General features: G+C 43.9%; 1 protein-coding gene across 1 annotated transcript in view; it reads right to left on the bottom strand.

Moving 5' to 3' along the window:
• sgsm2 (small G protein signaling modulator 2) overlaps nucleotides 1-21908 on the bottom strand; it is a 274118-nt gene that overhangs the window by 17931 nt on the left and 234279 nt on the right. Inside the window, exons 13-19 of the mRNA XM_072242777.1 lie at nucleotides 19926-19990; nucleotides 18954-19099; nucleotides 16678-16806; nucleotides 15044-15226; nucleotides 8605-9036; nucleotides 6822-6946; nucleotides 5393-5475 (exon numbers count right to left, since the gene is read on the bottom strand). Of these exons, the coding sequence (XP_072098878.1) occupies nucleotides 5393-5475; nucleotides 6822-6946; nucleotides 8605-9036; nucleotides 15044-15226; nucleotides 16678-16806; nucleotides 18954-19099; nucleotides 19926-19990 (1163 nt within the window). The remainder of the gene's footprint in view (nucleotides 1-5392; nucleotides 5476-6821; nucleotides 6947-8604; nucleotides 9037-15043; nucleotides 15227-16677; nucleotides 16807-18953; nucleotides 19100-19925; nucleotides 19991-21908) is intronic.

Genomic DNA, 21908 nt, shown 5'->3' with positions numbered 1-21908 from the left:
TGAAAGCAAGCTAGCAAATAATATCAAAGTGGACAGTAAAAGTTTTTTCAAGCATGTTAAAAATAAAAGAGAAATGAGAGTGGATATAGGATCCTAGAAAATGAGGCAGGAGGAATAACAACAGGGGATAAGGAAATGGCTGATGAACTAAATGAGTATTTTGCGTCAGTCTTCACTGTGGAAGACACTAGCAGTATGCCTGATGTTGAAGTGTGTGAAGGAAGAGAAGTGGGCGCAGTTACTGTTACAAGAGAGAAGGTGCTCAAAAAGCTGAAAGACCTAAAGGTATATAGAAACATAGAAAATAGGTGCAGGAGTAGGCCATTCGGCCCTTCGAGCCTGCACCGCCATTTATTATGATCATGGCTGATCATCCAACTCAGAACCCCGCCCCAGCCTTCCCTCCATACCCCCTGATCCCTGTAGCCACAAGGGCCATATCTAACTCCCTCTTAAATATAGCCAATGAACTGGCCTCAACTGTTTCCTGTGGCAGAGAATTCCACAGATTCACCACTCTCTGTGTGAAGAAGTTTTTCCTAATCTCGGTCCTAAAAGGCTTCCCCTTTATCCTCAAACTGTGACCCCTTGTTCTGGACTTCCCCAACATCGGGAACAATCTTCCTGCATCTAGCCTGTCCAATCCCTTTAGGATTTTATACGTTTCAATCAGATCCCCCCTCAATCTTCTAAATTCCAACGAGTACAAGCCCAGTTCATCCAGTCTTTCTTCATATGAAAGTCCTGCCATCCCAGGAATCAATCTGGTGAACCTTCTTTGTACTCCCTCTATGGCAAGGATGTCTTTCCTCAGATTAGTGGACCAAAACTGCACACAATACTCCAGGTGTGGTCTCACCAAGGCCTTGTACAACTGCAGTAGTACCTCCCTGCTCCTGTACTCGAATCCTCTCGCTATAAATGCCAGCATACCATTCGCCTTTTTCACCGCCTGCTGTACCTGCATGCCCACTTTCAATGACTGGTGTATAATGACACCCAGGTCTCGTTGCACCTCCCCTTTTCCTAATCGGCCACCATTCAGATAATAATCTGTTTTCCTATTTTTGCCACCAAAGTGAATAACTTCACATTTATCCACATTAAATTGCATCTGCCATGAATTTGCCCACTCACCAACCTATCCAAGTCACTCTGCATCCTCTTAGCATCCTCCTCACAGCTAACACTGCCACCCAGCTTCGTGTCACCCGCAAACTTGGAGATGCTGCATTTAATTCCCTCATCCAAGTCATTAATATATATTGTAAACAACTGGGGTCCCAGCACTGAGCCTTGCGGTACCCCACTGGTCACCGCCTGCCATTCTGAAAAGGTCCCGTTTATTCCCACTCTTTGCTTCCTGTCTGCTAACCAATTCTCCATCCACATCAATACCTTACCCCCAATACCGTGTGCTTTAAGTTTGCACAATAATCTCCTGTGTGGGACCTTGTCAAAAGCCTTTTGAGAATCCAAATATACCACATCCACTGGTTCTCCCCTATCCACTCTACTAGTTACATCCTCAAAAAATTCTATGAGATTCGTCAGACATGATTTTCCTTTCACAAATCCATGCTGACTTTGTCCGATGATTTCACCGCTTTCCAAATGTGCTGTTATCACATCTTTGATAACTGACTCCAGCAGTTTCCCCACCACCGATGTTAGGCTAACCGGTCTATAATTCCCCGGTTTCTCTCTCCCTCCTTTTTTAAAAAGTGGGGTTACATTAGCCACCCTCCAATCCTCAGGAACTAGTCCAGAATCTAATGAGTTTTGAAAAATTATCACTAATGCATCCACTATTTCTTGGGCTACTTCCTTAAGCACTCTAGGATGCAGACCATCTGGCCCTGGGGATTTATCTGCCTTCAATCCCTTCAATTTACCTAACACCACTTCCCTACTAACATGTATTTCCCTCAGTTCCTCCATCTCACTGGACCCTCTGTCCCCTACTATTTCTGGAAGATTATTTATGTCCTCCTTAGTGAAGACAGAACCAAAGTAATTATTCAGTTGGTCTGCCATGTCCTTGCTCCCCATAATCAATTCACCTGTTTCTGTCTGTAGGGGACCTACATTTGTCTTTACCAGTCTTTTCCTTTTTACATATCTATATAAGTCACCGGGACCAGAGGAACTGCACCCTAGGGTTCTGAAAGAGGTAGTGTTAGAGATTGTGGTGGCATTAGAAATGATCTTTCAAAAATCATTGGACTCTGGCATGGTGCCAGAGGACTGGAAAATTGCAAATGTTACTCCACTCTTTAAGAAAGGAGGAAGGCAGCAGTAAGGAAATTAAAGACTAGTTAGCCTGACCTCAGTGGTTGGGAAGATGTTAGAGTCAGTTGTTAAGGATGAGGTAACGGAGTACTTGGTGACACAGGACAGGATAGTGCAAAGTCAGCATGGTTTCCTTCAGGGAAAATCCTGCCTGACAAACCTGTTGGAATTCTTTAAGGAGATTACAAGTAGGATAGATAAAGGGGATGCCATGGATGTTGTATATTTGGACTTACAGAAGGCCTTTAACAAGGTGCCATACATGAGGCTGCTTACCAAGTTAAGAGCCCATGGTATTACAGGAAAGTTACTAACATGCATAGAGCATTGGCTGATCGATAGGAGGCAGCGAGTGGGAATAAAAGGATCCATTTCTGGTCAGCTGCCAGTGACTAGTGGTATTCTGCAGGGGTCGGTGTTGGGACCACTTCTTTTTATGCTGTATATAAATGATTTAGATGATGGAATAGATGGCTTTGTTGCCAAGTTTGCAGATGATAAGAAGACTGGTGGAGGGGCAGGTAGTGTTGAGGAAACAGGTAGGATGCAGTAGGACTTAGACAGATTAGGAGAATGGGCAAGAAAATGGCAAATGAAATACAATGTTGGAAAATGCATGGTCATGCACTTTGGTAGTAGAAATAAACATGTGGACTATTTTCTAAACGGAGAGAAAATCCAGGAATCTGAGATGCAAAGGGACTTGGGAGTCCTTGTGCAAAACACCCTGAAAGTTAACTTGCAGGTTGAGTCAGTGGTGAGGAAGGTAAATACCATGTTAGCATTCATTTCAAGAGGTCTAGAATACAAGAGCTGGGATGTGATACTGAGGCTTTATAAGGCACTGGTGAGGTCTCACCTTGAGTATTGTGAACAGTTTTGGGCCCCTCATCCTAGAAAAGATGTGCTGGCATTGGAGAGGGTCCAGAGGAGGTTCACACGGATACGAGGAACATTTGATGGCCCTGGGTCTGTACTTGCTGGATCTCAGAAGGATGAGGGGAGATCTCATTGAAACCCTTTGAATGTTGAAAAGCCTATACAGAGTAGATGTGGAAAGGATGTTTCCCATGGTGGGAGAGTCCAGGACAAGAGGGCACAGCCTCAGGATAGAGGGACACCCTTTCAAAACAGAGATGCGGAGAAATTTCTTTAGCCAAAGGGTGGTGAATTTGTGGAATTTGTTAACACATGCAGCTGTGGAGGCCAGGTCGTTAGGTGTATTTAAGGCAGAGATTGATAGGTTCTTGATTGGACATGGCATCAAAGGTTACGGGGAGAAGGCCGGGAACTGGGGTGAGGAGGAGTTAGAAAAAAAGATCAGCCATGATTGAATGGTGGAGCAGACTTGATGAGCCAGATGGCCTAATTCTGCTCCTATATCCTATAGTCTCTAAGACCAGATGAATAATTATGGCTCCTAGAATCTTACAAAAGCCCCAATATTTACGGCAGTCTTTTTGCCCTTGTATCCAACCTACCTAATAAAGTACTGTTTAGCCTCATCCTACTTCTCTGGGTCTGTAGGTTACATCACACAAGGTCAGAATCAGCTTTCGTATCACTGGCATATATAGTAAAATTTGTTGTTATGTGGCGTCAGTACAATGCAATACATAATAATAAACACTGTAAATTATAATAAATAAATATACATATTCTTCTCACCCCTATGGGTGGTATGTATGTGCATTTTTCCGTTCACTCCTGGGTCCTCTTCCAGAGGCCTGGGAGCCTGAGGGTTCGGTGCAATACCCTTGCTGTTCCTAGTAGTGCGCTCTTCTGGAGCAAGGACTCAGATGTTGTTCCTGGGATTTGTTGGAGCCACTCTCCCAGTCCAGGTGTCACAACCCCAAGTGTTCCTGTAACCACCAGGATTACTCTGGTTTTAACCTTCCACATCCTTTCTATCTGCTCTATCAAGCCCTGGTATTTCTCCAGCTTATCATATTCTTTCTCCTGATGTTACTGTCATTTGGGATTGCCACATCTATTACTATTGCTTTCTTCTGCTCCTTGTCCAGTATGACTATATCTGATTGATTGGCCAATACCTGCTTATCAGTCTGTATTTGGAAGTCCCACAGGATCTCAGCCCTACCTTTCTCCACTACCTTCTTAGGTGTTCCCATTCTTGGGTAGTGTCCAATCCATATTCAGCACAGATGTTCCTGTACACAATTCCTGCAACTTGGTTGTGCCATTCAGTGTATGGTGTCTCTGCCTGCATCTTGCACCCTGCTACTGCGTGCTGGATGGTTTCAGAAGATTCCTCGCACAGTCTGCATCTTGGGTCTCGTCTGGTGTGACAGAACCCCTGCTTCTCTCGCTCTTGGGCTCAGCGCCTGTTCTCGTGCAGCCATGAGCAGCGCCTCTGTGCTCTCCCTCAGTCACTGGTAGGACTTTCTTATGTCAGCCACCTCTGATATCTGGCAATGGTACATCCTCTGCAGTGACTTGTCCTGCCATGGCTTCTGGTCCTGCTTCACCCACTTCTACTTCCATACTCTCTGCCTGCTGACAGAGGTATTCTCCTAGCAGGCCATCGTTAGGGGCCGTCCTCCTGACAGACTCTTGGATGTCCACATTCACAGATATATATATAAATTTATTTAAAAAGTGATATTAAGTAAGTAGCGTAAAAAGAGAAACAAAAATTAGTGAGGTAGTGTTCATGGGCTCAACGTCCATTCAGAAATCTGACGACAAGAGAAGAAGAAGCCGTTCTCACACTGATACCTCCCCAAGATGTCGTATCGGTTTATATCTACACCAGTCTTTTAGAGTGAGAGTTTCAGAACCCCACCAACTGGTGGGTGAAAAAATAATTCTTCTCCTATATTCAGGCTGCCCTGTTATTAGTTACACATACAAAATGCTGGAGGAACTCAGCAGGCCAGGCAGCATCCATGGAAAAGAGTACAGACGATATTTCGGGCCAGGTCCTGCTGAAGGTTCTCGGCCCGAAATGTCGACTGTACTCTTTTCCTTAGATGCTGCCTGGTCTGCTGAGTTCCTCCAGCATTTTGTGTGCGTTGCTTTGGATTTCCAGCATCTGCAGATTTTCTCTTGTCTGTTAGTAGTTAAGTGCGTCGCTTACCATTGTCAAGGATAACCATTAACGGTGCCAAGAGGTCACACATTCCCTGAACATAGCCAACATCCAGGTGCTCCCACACATAGCTGCAAGGCAAAGAGAAGCACACAGTTAGCATGGTTGAACTTCAGCAATGCACCAGACAATCTTCTCGAATTTTTTGAAGAGGATACTAGGAATGTTGACGAGGGTAAAGCGGTGGATGTTGTCTATATGGACTTCAGTAAGGCCTTTGACAAGGTCCCACACAGAAGGTTGGTTAGGAAGGTTCAATCGTTAGGTATTACTATTGAAGTAGTAAAATGGATTCAGCAGAGGCTGGATGGGAGACGCCAGAGAGTGGTGGTGGAAAACTGTGTGTCAGATTGGAGGCCGGTGACTCGTGGTGTGCCTCAGGGATCTGTACTGGGTCCAATGTTATTTGTGATATACATTAATGATCTGGATGATGGGGTGGTAAATTGGATGAGTAAGTATGCGGATGATACTAAGATAGGTGGAGTTGTGGATAATGAAGAAGGTTTTCAAAGCTTGCAGAGAGATTTAGGCCAGTTAGAAGAGTGGGCTGAAAGATGGCAGATGGAGTTTAATGCTGATAAATGTGAGGTTCTACACTTTGCTAGGACTAATCAAAACAGGACATACATGGTAAATGGTAGGGCATTGAAGAATGCAGTAGGACAGAAGGATCTAGGAATAATGGTGCATAGTTCCCTGAAGATGGAATCTCTTGTGGATAGGGTGATGAAGAAAGCTTTTGGTATGCTGGCTTTTATAAATCAGAGCATTGAGTATAGGAGTTGAGATGTAATGTTGAAATTGTACAAGGCATTGGTGAGGCCAAATTTGGAGTATTGTGTACCATTTTGGTCACCAAATTATAGGAAAGATGTCAACAAAATAGAGAGAATGCAGAGAAGGTTTACTAGAATGTTACCTGGGTTTCATCACCTAAGTTACAGAGAAAGGTTGAACAAGTTGGGTCTTTATTCTTTGGAACGTAGAAGGTTGAGGGGGGACTTGATAGAGGTATTTAAGATTTTGAAAGGGATAGATAGAGTTGACGTGGATAGGCTTTTTCCATTGAGAGTGGGGGAGATTCAAACAAGAGGACGTGAGTTGAGAGTTAAAGGGCAAAAGTTTAGGGGTAACATGAGGGGGAACTTCTTTACTTAGAGAGTGGTGGCTGTGTGGAACGAGCTTCCAGCAGAAGTGGTTGAGGCAGGTTTGATGTTGTCATTTAAAGTTAAACTGGACAGCTATATGGACAGGAAAGGAATGGAGGGTTATTGGCTGAGTGCAGGTCGGTGGGACTAGGTGAGAGTAAGAGTTCGGCACGGACTAGAAGGGCCGAGATGGCCTGTTTCCATGCTGTAGTTGTTATATGGTTATATATCCAATAGCTGGTAGAGAAACAAATTCAGGTCCATACCTGCACATTATACTTTTTAGTCTTTCAAGGTTCACTGTAGTAAAATACCAGTAATTTCTATCACAACGTTGTACATCCTTATCAATCCGGTGCCAATTTAATGAGACAGCATCCATCAGTTCTGTCTATGAGATATGGAATATTCAAACTGTGTTCAATGATAATTCATATGACACAATATAATGCAAATCAATTCAAACACAGAATTCAAATACATTATTCTTATTGCTCGCAATTCTAATTCCAGTTTCACCTTATGTAGGGTTGTTTTTGGTTTCTTAAGTTGGATAAGCTCTTACTACCTATTAAATACTTCAAATGGCATGCACTTCAAATACAACCAGGTCCAGCTCCCGGCCTTCATGTGCGGCTTAGTCGAACCGTTTCTACTGACAGGAGAAGGGGCAAAGGTGGGATACTGGTGCCTTAAAACCAGTCGCTTTGGGCATATGGGGCTCATCAACCCTGGTTGGCAGCTCATCTAGGAGAAGGAAAACTCTGATCTCAAACGTCCGCTGCCTTGGCGGCTATACCCGCTCATGGGGAAGGCTCCGGGAGTAAACCCCGAGGGAGAAATCTGGAGGAGCTGAAGTCCCTAAAGCATCGAGTTCAACGCTGACTGGCAACTACTGCGATGCTGCTGGTACCAAACTGCATCGGTCTCTGCCGTTCCTTTGGGTTCACTCGATGCGTGGAGAGGGGGAGCTTGCTACACGGGCAGCAACTTGCTCTCCATATCGTACTGCCCAGGCACCTGGACATCTAGTATGCAACATCCATGCTCGACCCTGACCGACAGAGGCCCATTAGGGTTGTTTTAAGGGAACACTGTTGTACAAACTTGGAACTAACCAGGGATAAGTATGCAATTCATCTCAAACCAAAAATAGAAACGGATAAAACCTGGCACAATGAACAATTAAGCTGAATAGCATCAGTTCAAATGGTAAATTCCTAACTCCTGAGCCAGAATCACTTCCTGTTGTGCCCATTTCTGTACAGTCACTCTACTGTGGATGCAGGGAAGTCCAATAGTAAGAACCAAAAGAGTTCTAGAGAGATGGAAAAAGATATGGGAAATTTGCACTTCAGTCTTTAAAATGAACATTAAATCTATGACCAATACAGTGATAAGCCATAAATAAGAAAGAGACTTATGACAGAACCACATTATTACTTTGAAGATGAGATGCCAAGGATCTTGAAGATGGTAGAAAAGAAATTCAATGACTTAGTGAGGGATGGATAAGAGATGATGTTGCAAATCAATGCAAGCAATGACTCCACAATATAGCATTGGAAAGAGACGATAGCAATGAAATGCAGGAATAAAAGAACAATGAGCTGTTAAGGATGGCACAACAAAACAAAGCTTGAGATGGATGAACAGAGAGATGGTGAAGTAAGTCTGGCCAGAATGGAGCACGCTGTCACCTCAAGAAACAACACTAGATGAACATGATCATGAGAAAGTGATGGATAAGTTCAGAGTAAAGGAAAGTGCACCATGGAATAATGCTCGCTTACAGAGATGAAGCCATCTCAACATTCACTCTGAAAGCTCAAAAGCAGGAGAATGAGTAGAGAGTGAGCAGATGTGTTTTTATGTTGGGCTCAATAAAATTAACCAGATCGTTAATGAGTTCTGCTCAGTTCTCTGAAATGGAAATTAAAACCACAAAAAGGGAGAAATCTCATTCCCTGATGTTGGATGTAATTCTACAGGGAAAAGAACGATGCAGAACGTCTTGTTTGTTTCCTCTTAGGATTAGGGCCCACTGACCGTATATGTCATAGTCGGTAAAGCTGAGCTGTCCTTTTCAGACATTATCAGATCTAACTGGGTACATAGCTGTTCTTCAGACAATGAATCCTGGGCCCCAGCCTGTTGAAGAACACTCGTCCTTCCAGAACCAGACTCACTGTCGTGAGCTTGTTCTGCAATCTCGCCCAGTTCGGTTTTATCTTCGTCCTCCAGTGTACCCTCCTCCATGCACAAACTTTGATCATCGGTACTCGAGAGGATCCGGGAATGCCCCGAGGCAACGGAATAATTTCTCGAAGAAGGCAGCCCAGAGTCAGGAGAGTCAAACTCAATGGATGGTCTCTCTTCAACTGCTACAGCTGGAGTGTCAACGTTCACTATTGTTGTTGTGCCGTCCACCATCTTAAAGGCTTTTTCTCCCTGGTCTCCTTCATCAACAGAAATGAAGACCTAAATAAGATATTAAAGGAAGTGGTATTGTAAAACTAACCAAGAGCTTATAGCAACATTGCAGAGAAGCAACTATTATACCTACCCAGAATACTTCTTTAAAATCTGTTAATATTGTGCTAATATTACTTTATGTCTGTATGTGATATATGTACTCTGTTTTGCCACTTGGTCACTGAGGAATTTTCTTTCGTTTAGCTGTATACGTGTATACAGTTGAAGGACTATAAAATTGCACTTGAACTTATGGAAAGCCCTTAAGCATATTATATCAAAGTATTTATAAGAAAAAAAGTGTTTTAAAAAATCACATTGTTATTCCAGCTAGAAATTACCTAGAAGGGCTTTGTGGAGATGATGAAGCATCTTGGTTTTCAACTAATGATTTATTTTGATTGCCAGTATTACTGTTTTGTTAGAAAAAGAGAACTTGCTCTGTGGTAACAAGTAGGCCTGATCTCAATAGAGTTACATGGTGAGCCATTCACTATTCCCACTGCCTCAGCTTGGTACATATCTACATGGGGCAGATACCTGACTGAAGAATTGTACCAGCTCAGTTTCAATCCTTCATTGCCAATCACATTGCACAGAACCATTTCAATCTCTAAAGCAACACCGGTACCTCTTTGTCCCATGTCCCTGGGAGAACACCGTTGAACGCATTAGAAAGGGGATGTCCCGGGGCAGAGAATCATGGCGGACGGTCAATCACCTAGTCAGGGAGCGTCACGAGGCACTGGGCAAAGAATGAGCGGTGCATTGTAGACAGTAGGAACAGTTTCCTGATTAGTAACTATGCCAAAGGTTATGGGGAGAAGCCAGGAGAATGGGGTTGAGAGGGATAATAAATCAGCCATGTTTGAATGGCAGAGTATACTCGATGGGTCAAAAGACTTAATTCTGCTTATTGCCTTGTGGCGAAGGCTGTGAGCAAGGAATGTGGAAGGGGAAAAGGGAAAACTTGCTCTATTCTACTCAACCGCGTTGCATTAGATTAAATGTTATGCTGCAATGGCACAGAGTAGAAGATAGAAGATAATGTGGATATTGCACCAATTCATGAATTCTCAAAAAAACAGAGAAAAACACTAAAGAAGCTCCTGAGCAAAACTGTGCTGGCAGTGAAAATAAATCAAGCCAATTATTTTACCATCTGATACACACTCAGTGTTCACTTTATTAGATACAGCTGTGGAAACCAGTGAGGTCTTCTGCTGCTGTCGCCTATCCACTTCAAGGTTCAACATATTGCACGTTCATGAATGCTCCTCTGCACAACACTGTTGTAATGCGTGGTTACTTGGGTTATTGTCACCTCCCTGTCAGCCTCAACCAAATTTTTGCCCACAAAACTGCCATTCTCTGGAAACTCTACAGGTTGCTGTGCATGAAAATCCCAGGAGATCAGCAGTTTCTGAGATAGAACCATAGAACCATAGAACATTACAGCACAGAAACAGGCCTTTTGGCCCTCCTTGGCTGTGCCGAACCATTTTTCTGCCTAGTCCCACTGACCTGCACCTGGACCATATCCCTCCATACACCTCTCATCCACGTACCTATCCAAGTTTTTCTTAAATGTTAAAAGTGAGCCCTCATTTACCACTTTATCTGGCAGCTCATTCCACACTCCCACCACTCTGTGTGAAGAAGCCCCCCCTAGTGTTCCCTTTAAACTTTTCCCCCTTCACCCTTAACCCATGTCCTCTGGTTTTTTTCTCCCCTAGCCTCAGTGGAAAAAGCCTGCTTGCATTCACTCTATCTATACCCATCATAATTTTATATACCTCTATCAAATCTCCCCTCATTCTTCTATGCTCCGGGGAATAAAGTCCTAACCTATTCAACCTTTCTCTGTAACTTAGTTTCTCAAGTCCCAGCAACATCCTTGTAAACCTTCTCTGCACTCTTTCAACCTTATTAATATCCTTCCTGTAATTTGGTGACCAAAACTGAACACAATACTCTAAATTCAGCCTCACCAATGCCTTATACAACCTCATCATAACATTCCAACTCTTATACTCAATGCTTTGATTTATAAAGGCCAATGTACCAAAAGCTCTCTTTACAACCCTATCTACCTGTGATGCAACTTTTAGGGAATTTTGTATCTGTATTCCCAGATCCCTCTGTTTTACTGCAAACCTCAGTGCCCCACCATTTACCTTGTATGTTCTACCTTGGTTTGTCCTTCCAAAGTGCAATACCTCACACTCCATCTGCCATTTTTCAGCTCATTTTTCCAGCTGGTCCAAATCCCTCCGCAAGCTTTGAAAACCTTCCTCACTGTCCACTACAACCAATCTGCCTAGCACCAACAATCGTTTCATGGTCAAAGTCACCTACATCACAGGCAAGTGAGATTAACTTGGTTAGGCCATTTGGTTTGCATGGATGTAATGGGCCAAATAGCCTGTTCCACCCCACCCATTCAGATGTTTGGTCTGAACAACAACTGAACCTCTTGACCATGCCTGTATGCTTTTATGCATTGAGTTGCTGCCACATGATTGGCTGAATTAGATATTTGCATTAACGAGGGTTACAGGTGTGCCTAATTAAATGGCCAATGAGTGTATAAAGAGTCACATTTGCTCAGCATCTTTCACAGCTTCTAGATTGCTTCATGACTAATAAAATTGGTTTTAAGTGCAATTACCATAGTACTTTCTTCAAAATAAAAAAAACCATGTTACCAATCAAATGGTTTTACATGTGTTTTCTTCTCCATGTCCCCGTACCCCCTTCTCCACAGATAAAAAGCAGAAAAAGTGCAGCTGCTGGAATTCTGGGGGAGAAATTGCTGGAAATGACAGAACATAGAGCCATAGAACATGGAAAACAGGCCACTTGGCCCATTACAGCCATGCCAACGAAGCGGCCTAACCAAGCTAGTCTCACTTGCATGTGTTTAACCTTTCCTATGTGTCTAAACCTTTCCTATTCATGTACTTGTCCAAATGCCTTTTAAATGTCATAACTGTATCCAACTCTACCAGCTTGTTCCATATATACCCATCACCGCCTGTAGGCAGGCAGCAGGGGAGCTTGCGTGGCCTTTGGTCGTAGAGGAGATGAGGCCTCACGCCACAGTGTCGCCTACTTACAGCTGCCCAGGAGAGAGGTGTCAGAGTTGGTGCTCCCCACTGGAGGTGGTATGGCATGGTGTCCAAGCTGGAGTCAGTGCTGCCTCCCGCGCCCCCCCCCCACCCCAGTGTTTGCTCGATGGAAGACAAGCAGCATTGTGTTTGACTGCAGACTGCTGCAACATTCACGGACTCAGGGACTTGGACTATATATTTTCTGTGTGACTGTATTTTACTGATATCTTCTATGTGCTTGCTATCTTATATGTGCCTTATGCTGTGTGTGACTGTTGGTACTGTGTTTTACACCTCATAACACCTCAGCTCCGGAGTAATGCTGTTTCATTTGGCTATATTCATGGGTATTCATATATGGTTGAATGACAATTAAACTTGAACTTGTGTGGAAAAAAAACATGCATCTCACAACCTTTTCAAGTGCCCCCCTGCCCCCCCAACCAACCCCAAATCTATGCATTCCAGTCCCAGGAAAGATAGTAGTTACCCACTCCACCCATGTCCATCTCTATAAAACTCCATCAGACCTTTATGCTCTAGAGAAAAAAGACCCCGTTTATGCAGCCTCTCCTTACACCTTAAGCCCTCCAGTTCTAGGAACATCTCATGAATATTTTTGATACCTTTTCCAGTTTTTCCAATCTGATTCTGATTTAATGACATCAATAATAATCAAAACTACTCAACAGTTCAAGTACTTCCCTAAAAGGATAATGATGTTGCCTCCTATCCAGCTGACTATCTCCAGCATTTTTTGCTTTTACTACAATGTGGAGGACATGCATGCAAATCCTACCAAAGCAAATCTGTGAAAGCCAATTCAATGGACCAGAACGGGTTGAAAAATCACAACAGTTCCTCCGCAAACTGCAGCCATTTCTTCACGACGTTCTACCAAGCTTAAGATTTCAGGATAGATGCGCAAGCCCCAAAATTGCTGGCCGCTCAACACTGGGGCTTTCTCAAATTGTGCTACAATATTGGACACCTCATAATGTTCAGGAATTCAGACCTGATGCAGAACCTCAAGCCAAAGCTGCTTTACTGAACCTGTCACCGGCAATGAGCCCATTACAATGGAGGGTAGCAGGACAAGTTCAGTTTAACAATAAGTTCCACTAAATTGCTTTGAGGGCTTGATTTTCTTTTAATATTTAGTAACTTGATAGAGAAAAAGATTTGATATAGGTATACCAGATTATGAGGGGTATAGATAAGGTAAATGCAGGTAGGCTTTTTCTACCGAGGTTGGATGAGACTACAACTAGAGATTAAAGGTGAAATATTTAAGGGAAACCTGAGAGGAAACTTCTTCACTCAGAGAGTGGTGAGAGTGTGGAATGAGCTACCAGAGGAAGTGGTGGACGTGGGTTTGATTTTAACATTTAAGAGAAGTTTGGATAAATACATGGATGGGACAGATACGGAGGGGCTATGGCCCAGGTGCTGGTTGATGGGTCTGGCATGGACTAGATGGGCTGAAGGGCCTATTTCTCTGTTGTAGTACTCTATGACTAACTTTGGTGATTTAGTTCTAAGAGTTTCAAAACTGTCTTTGAACACTTGGGTGGCCTGAACAGGTCTGACAGTTAGTACAGTCTGTGCCAAACTCATTTTGGCCCACCCACACAGAGGCATTACATTGTGTAAGTGCAATTTTGGATTGTGTAGAAAGTCTGCACCAACAAATCTGGAACACATAACGTTTGTACTAACACTGAAGGTCAGTGGCAAGAATTAGGGACTCTGATGCCAAGAATTTGTGGACGAACATGAAAAAGATCCAAGGTACCAGACTGGCATAAAGGCTCGCTCATTCTCCTGCACTCAGAAAGGAACTTGCCAGTGTTAACTTGGCTGGCCTGCATGTGACATCACAGCAACAGTGATTGATTGTGAAAATCAGGCAAAAACGCAAATGCAGAAAATCAGAAATAAATTTTAAGGTGTTTGGAGGAAAGTATAAAGGGGTGTCAGAGGCAAATATTTTTTTTTTTACACAGAGAGTGGCGGGTGTGTGGAACGTGCTCCCAGGGATGGTGGTAGAGGCAGATACCTTAGGGATATTTAGGGAATGTTTAGGTAGGCATATGGATATAGAAAGGTGGAGTACTATGCTGAAGGGAAGGGGTAGATTGATCTTGGAGTAGATTATAAGGTCAGCACAACATTGTAGACCAAAGACCCTGTACTGCCCTATAATGTTCTATGTTCTATAAATGCAAAAAATGCTGGAAATACACATCAGTTCAGGCTCTGTCTGTAGGAAGAGGAAGGGATAAAAATAAAGGTTAGCCTTATTTGTCACATGCACATTGAAACATACCGTGAAATGCGTTGTTCTGTGTCTGCACATTGTGCCAAGGCAGCCCGCAGGTGTCATCACACTTCCAATGCCAACATGACATGCCCACAACTCATGAGCCCTATCCTGTACAGAACTGTGCAAAAATCATAGGGCACAAAGACTCTTGCACAGTACTGTAGCAATTTTATGTATTGCACTGTACTGCTGGTGCACAAAAAAAAAAATTTCATGACATATGTAAATGATGGTAAACCTGATTCTGATATGGGTCTTTATTGGAAACTGAGAGTGGGAAGGGGACAGGGAGAGGGGAATCATGGTTGGGGAAGGAAAAGGGAAGCACCGGAGAGACATTCTGTAATGATCAATAAATCAATTGTGTGGAATCAAATAACCTTGCCTGGTGTCTCAGTGCTGGGTGTGTCTGCACCCGCGTCACCCCCTTCCCCTGGCACTCCTCTGCCACCTGTCCCACACCCCTCCAGCCCTGCTACCATGCCACCCCAGACTCAGGGTTGGTGCTTTGTTTGAACTGTAAATGAGAGCTTTAAGATAATAGCAATGTTAAGGTGCAGAGAAGATACTTTACGTCATTGCTGATGGTTGAATCTCGGTGAATCAGGTGCTGCACGTGGCTGTCAATGCTACTGCCCGACGACAACTTTGCCAAGATGGCTGAGTGGGTTTCCCTGTCTCTCTGCTTGACAACCATTTCACACGCTTTCCACTCTGCCATTACACTCCTGTACTTGGCAGCAATATTTTCATCCACCTGTGAGGCAAGAACAGAGGACAAGAAGAGGTTTAGACATTTTGGCACTGGTAACACAGATGTACCAACAGCATCACTACCATCAGGGATCACGCCAAATTGTACAAACCCTAAATATTCCTTCAAACTGATAAGCACCAATCCCGTCCATTAAGATACAGAGTAGGAAATGCAATTATTTCATTTATCAGATGATCTTTCCTGATTACACTTTTCTCACCTGGGTTCATCTTATTTCCTGCCAACTTGTGGCCACACACAGGCTGGAGGAGCAACATCTCATATTCCATCTTGGTGGCATCAACACTGATTTCTCTATCTTATGGTACCCACTCCTGTTTTTGCATCCCCCCTCCACCATTGGTGAACAGTACCCCTTGTCCCTTCCCTTCCCCCACCCTCACAAACTACCCATCACCTCCCTCTCGTTCCTCACCTCCCTCCCTTTATTCCATAGTCCGCCTTCTCCTGTCAGATTCCTACTTTTTTCAGACCTTTGCCACTTCAACCTATCACCTCCTAGCTTCTTACACCATTCCCTTTCAATCCTCCCCCTCCACACCTACTTACACAGGACCTTCAGCCCAACTGATCCATGCCTGTCAAGTTATAAGAGGGGGTTTCTGACCTATTCATTCTCTCAGTTGTGAGATGTGGCCATTGATTACAAGGCATGGTCCTCCAGGAACTGATCACTTCCTTTAACCCACTGAAATTCATGTGGTAAAGCTGCTTCCATTGTGTCGTTACTGTGGGGGGAGAGGGCTTCAAGAGTTTAAGTTGGTGCCAATGAAAGAACACCAATACCCAAGTCAAGATACAGTAATAGAAGATAGATAATGTATGCACTTGGAGGTGGCATCACTCCCATGCATGTCTTGCCCTTGTCCTTCTAAATCAGGGGTTCCCAACCTAGGGTCCATGGAACCCTAGGTTCATGGAAGGGGTCCACAGTATAAAATAGGTTGGGAACAAGTGGTAGGTTTAGAAGATAAAAATAACAAATCCAGGAAAGGAATGTTGCCAATAGGTCCTATAAGGGATTGAACTAAGTTTTATTGTGTCTACATTCAGCCAGTCCAGATTATGTAGCTTGCAATTGGTGTGTAGCCTTTAGGTGGAGGAAGTACTTCTGTTGATGAAGAACACATGCTTTTGTAATCGCACACTCCATGACTCTTGGGTTGAGAGGGATAATAGATCAGCCATGATCAAATAGTGAAGCAGACCCAATGGGCTGAATGGCCTAACTTTGCTATTACAGAGTTAAAGGAGCACTCGTCTCCTATTCAGAGACAAAATATGAGAAACTGTCTCCAGTCTATGATATTGCTGAAATAGGAATGCTTTTAGGAGTGGGCGGATTGCACTCGCAATCTTGTTAAACCACTGAAAGCTGGTTGGTCACATTTTCGCAGTGAAAAGCTCCCTTGAAGAAGTCAGTCACATACCTGGTCCATATCCTGTTTGCTCATCCCAAACTTGTAGTGGCCCAGAAGAAAAGGCCAGACGTCTTTCCTTATTTCATGTTGCACCCCTCCATAGTAAACCATTCGCAGCAGCTCCAACTTTTTGTAATTCTAAAAATTAAGGAGGAACAGGTAGTTATTAACACCTATGCATCTACAGTAGAATTTTAATAACATTTTCGCCAATGATCTTGAAATTATGATCAATCCAAGGACTATAACATCTGTTAAGCCAAGGTGGCATGCAGAGGGAGAAAAACATCGTTCAGAATTGCTAAGATTTTCTGTGGGGTCCTCTGTTCTACCTCAACCTACAGTGAGTCCAGCTTGACTCCTATAAGAGAGCCACCCTTTTCAATCAGGTTATTAAAACTGTTGGCATATCCCGTGTTGATAACATTGCCCCAGCACACCACCACATAGAAGATTGTACTGGCAACAACAGATTGGTAGAACACGTGAAGGAGAGGCCTGTATACTTCAAAGGACCTCAGTCTCCGCAGGAAGTAGAGGTGACTCTAGCCCTTCTCGTACACTGCCCCTGTGCTGTTGCTCCACTCAAGTCTGTCATTCAGGTGCACCCCCAGGTACTTATAGATCCTCAACACATCCACATCCTCTCCTTCAATAGTAACAGGGAGCAGTGCAGGCTTAGTTTTCCTAAAGTCCATCACCATCTCCTTTGTCTTACTAATGTTGAGCTGCAGATGATTCAGCTTGTACCATCTGACAAAGTCCTCCACCAGGCTCTGTATTCATCGTTCCGTCCTTCCTTTATACGGCCAATTATTGCTGAGTCATCAGAGAATTTCTGCAGATGACATGACTCAGTGTTGTATTTAAGTCTGAGGTATACAGGGTAAACAGGAAGGGAGCCAATACAGTCCCTGTGGGACCCCAGTGCTGCTTATAGCTTAAGCTGCACAAACTGTGGTCTGCCAGACAGGTAGTCCATGATCCTGGATACAATGGAAGTGATTGATTGGAGCTTTTCCCTCAGCAATGAGGGCTGTATGGTACTGAAGGCACTTGAGAAATCAAAAAACATGATCCTCACAGTGCCGTCCTGCTTATCCAAATGGGAGTAGGCTCTGTCCAGCAGGTAGATGACAGCATCACCGACCCCAATGTGCTCCTGGTAGGCAAACTGCAGGGGATCGAGGGCTGATCTGACCAGGGGTCGGAGGTGAGCCAGGACCAGCCTCTCTCGGGACTTCATGATGTGTGAGGTCAGGGCCACTGGAGGGTGGTCATTCAAGACTTTTCGGTTGTCCTTTCTTGGGTACTAGGACCTCACATGATGTTTTTCACGCAGTCAGGGCCCTTTCCAGGCTGAGATTCAGATTGGAAATGGCTGGAGAACTCCACACAGCTACTCAGCACACTCCCTCAGGACCTTGGGATTCACCCCATCTGGTCCCTTGCCTGAGTTTCCCCAGAACCCCTCTCACCTGCTCAGCAGCGAAAGTGAGCCCATGATGACTGGTGAGTTGGTGGAAGGAGAGGGCTAGGGGAAGTGAAGATTGGGATGATAGCAATTGGTACGTGGAGATGAGGATGGTAGGCGCAGTGCAAGGAGGGGATGTAGACAATGGTAGTGTGTGTTGTTCATCCATGTGTTGAACTGGAGGGGGGAGGAGGAGTTTATAATTTTTTTTGTTGCATGTCATGCCCTGACAAACACACCACAGCAAACTCCTGAGAGACAAACCATTATTTAGGGATTCAGAGGAAATTACATGGGCATTTGAGGAAAATTACAGGACTACCAGGAAAGAGCAAGAAAGGTGATTGATTTATATTGTTGGGCAAGGACTTGAGGAGCTGAATAGGATTCTGTGCTGTAACAAGTCTATGATTCTGTTCCGTCATGGAGACAGAGACCGAGATGCTGGAATCTAGAGCAAAGAACAAGCTGTTGGAGGAACTCAACAGGTCAGGCAGCATCTGTGGAGGGAAATGGACAGTCAAGACCACACAGCAAAATTTCAGGTCGCCTCCTTTCATCTGGATCTATCTGTCCAGATGAAGGATCTCAACAGTGATTGTCCTTTTCCCTCTACAGGTCCTGCCTGATCCATGGAATTCCTCCAGCAGTTCTGTCTATTCTATCAATGTAGTTTGATGCGGCAAGGATCACTGCCAACGAATGAGGAGCAGGATTTGTGGTTTGACTTCTTAGTCTCATTATTTGCTTGGTGAAATCTCCACCTTCCACAAAGTTTGAACTATAAACCACCACCGAAGTTCCAGCCTACCTTTCGATCCTTTTCATACTTATTCCAGACTTCTGCCGTCAGTCCGCCTGAGGCTTCACATGGCTTGTTGGGTGGGACAATGGTGTGGTTCACAAGTGCTGACAGATGTGTGCGGACTGTTGAGAGGTGACGGCAGTAGGCCAACCCTGGGTACGGAGACACAAAGTCTTTCAGGAGACCTTTCAGAGTGAAAGGGCAGACATCCACAGATAACAGTGAAAAGGTACCACCTGAGCACAGTTCCATCAGCTAAACTGCCAAGCCAAAGCAAGAGGTTGGAAACATAAGACCATAAGACATAAGAGTAAAATTAGGTCATTCAGCCCATCGTGTCTGCTCCACTATTCCATCATGGCTGATTTATTATTCCTTTCAAACTCCCAGGTACTTGTAGATCCTTACCACATCCACATCCTCTCCATCAATAGTAACAGGGAGCAATGCAGGCTTAGGTGGGCCTGTAATACTTGGCACTCTTACCAATCAAGAATCTATCAACCTTCATTTTAAATTTGTTGTTGTCCCTTTCCGCGCCTTGTGGCGTATCGGCTGGCAATCTTGCCGCTTCTTTAGCATTTAGTCTGTTTTTTAGGAGGCCAGGTTGCTAGCTCGATGCTTAACCCAGCACAGGTGGAAAGCGTGTAGACAGTGGGCTGAATTCGAATTGGGGACCATTCGCCTCCAAGCCTGGTGCGGATGCGACTACACCGTTGGATGGCTATAATTATTCATTTTAAATACACCCAATGAAAATAAGAGGGGGACTGAATTAGATCGACAAACTCCACTGTTTCAAGTTTTAACATCTGACATTTTCACTAAGTCACACAATTATTACTCACTGCTAGTAGGTCTAATATTAATGACAGTCAAGCATCTGTCGATATTAACAAACTCTGTGCCTAACTCATCACCACAAGATGAACCATGATCTCCACTGAGTCACTCCCTCAGCTTGTGCAGGGTACTCACATCCATAGAACGCCCTTGAAACTATTTGTCTCTTCATGTTCTCACAAAGCATCTTTAGTGGAGTCCTGTAACAGAAGACATGGTGATTTTCGAGATCAAACATTTCCCAGATGGTAATTTTCCTGTCGAATGAAACAAACTATGATTGATGATTCATCATTTTCTAAATTAAAGTTCCAAGAATAATTTTCCTCTGTCTTAAGTTTACTCCATGTACCATACGAACTTCTGCGGCAATGCATGATACACTCAATGGCCACTTTATTAGGTACACCAGTACATACGCTTGTTAATGCAAATATCTAATCAGCCAATTATGTGGCTGCAACTCAATACATAAAAACATGGAGACATGATGGTCCAAAGGTTCAGTTGTTGTTCAGACCAAACATCAGAATGGGGAAGAAATGTGAACTAAGTGACTTTGACTGTGGAATGATTGTTGGTGCCAGATGGGGTGGCTTGAGTATCTCAGAAACTGCAGAAATCTCCTGGGATTTCCACACACATCAGTCTCTAGAGTTTACAGAGAATGGTGCAACAAACAAAAAACAGCTAGTGAGCAGCAGCTCTGCAGGTGAAAATGCCTCATTAACGAAAGAGGTCAGATGAGAAAGGCCAGACTGGTTCAAGATGATAGGAAGGCAACAGTAACTCAAATAACCATGCATTACAACAGTGATGTGCAGAAGAGCATCTCTGAACGCACAACATATTGAACTTTGAGATGGATGGGCTACAGCAGCAGAAGACCACAAACATATACCCAGTGGTCACTTTAGTAGGTATAGGAGATGCCTAGTATAGTGGCTACTGAGTATATACTTCCAATCCCATTGACCCTTCGAACACAGAAAAAGGTTCTTCAGCCCACACTCAACACAAAGTTTATACTAATACCACCTTATTCTCACCTCAGCCACACTCTAGGAGTTTCTTACAGCGGCCAATTAACCTATCAACCCTCACTTCTTTGGGACACAGGAGGAAACCCATGCAGCTATAGAAACATGCAAACTCCACACAGACAGCATAGGAGGTCAGGACTGAACCTGGGTGGCTGGAGCCGTTGGGCAGCTGTTCTGCAACATGCTCACTGAGGCCTCTATCTCCTGCACTCTCTTTCTACTTATTTTTCAGCACTTTTCCAATCCCTAACATGTTCCTTTTTCCTGTCTCACACAGAAGACAGAGAGTTGGAATAAATGGGTCTTCGTCAGGCTGGGAGGATGTAACTAGTGGAGTATCCAAGGCATCAGTTCTTGACTCGCAATTATTTACAATTTATATCAATGATCTGGAGGAGAGGGCAGAATGTAAGGTAACCATTCTTTCCAATGACACAACAATAGATGGAAGGGTATGCTGTCACGAAGATGTTAGGACTCTGTAACTGATTCTAGATTGAGTGGGTAAAAACCTGGCAAGTTGGTAATTTGTCTATTGTCACTTGTTTGCATGCCATCCAGAAAGATCATTCCATACATAATAAATTAGTCGAATGGAATAGAATTTTTTTGTCATTGCTCAAGACAATGAGATTGTGGTGCTACTCTAGTCTGTGCAAAACAGATATTTACAATGCATGCAGTATGGCTTAATTTTTTAAAAATTCCCATATTTTACATGCAACAAGTGACTTTGATAGCCCATAACACCCAAAGGCAAACTGGAGAGAAGCATTATTCAAGCTGTACAACATCCCTCAAGGAGAAGCTGTTTTTCAGTCTTACTATCTTGGTTAAGATGTTTCTGTATCTCCTACTAGATGGCAGGAGATTGAACAGACCTCGTCTCGGATGGGGTGAGTCCTTATTGATGTTACAAGCGCACCGTAGGCATCCAGAGCAGTAGATTGTTTCCAGGTCCGGTAGTTGAATTTCGATGGTGTGCTGAGCCGTCCTAATCACCCAAATCATTGTGTTTGGGTTCGGGTTAAATCGGGTTTGTTGGGGGTTGTTGGGGCAAGGAAATTAAGACAAT

Source organism: Mobula birostris, chromosome 25 (assembly GCF_030028105.1).
Source record: "Mobula birostris isolate sMobBir1 chromosome 25, sMobBir1.hap1, whole genome shotgun sequence".
NCBI classification, from domain to species: domain Eukaryota; kingdom Metazoa; phylum Chordata; class Chondrichthyes; order Myliobatiformes; family Myliobatidae; genus Mobula; species Mobula birostris.
This window is presented reverse-complemented; position numbering and strand designations above follow the sequence as displayed.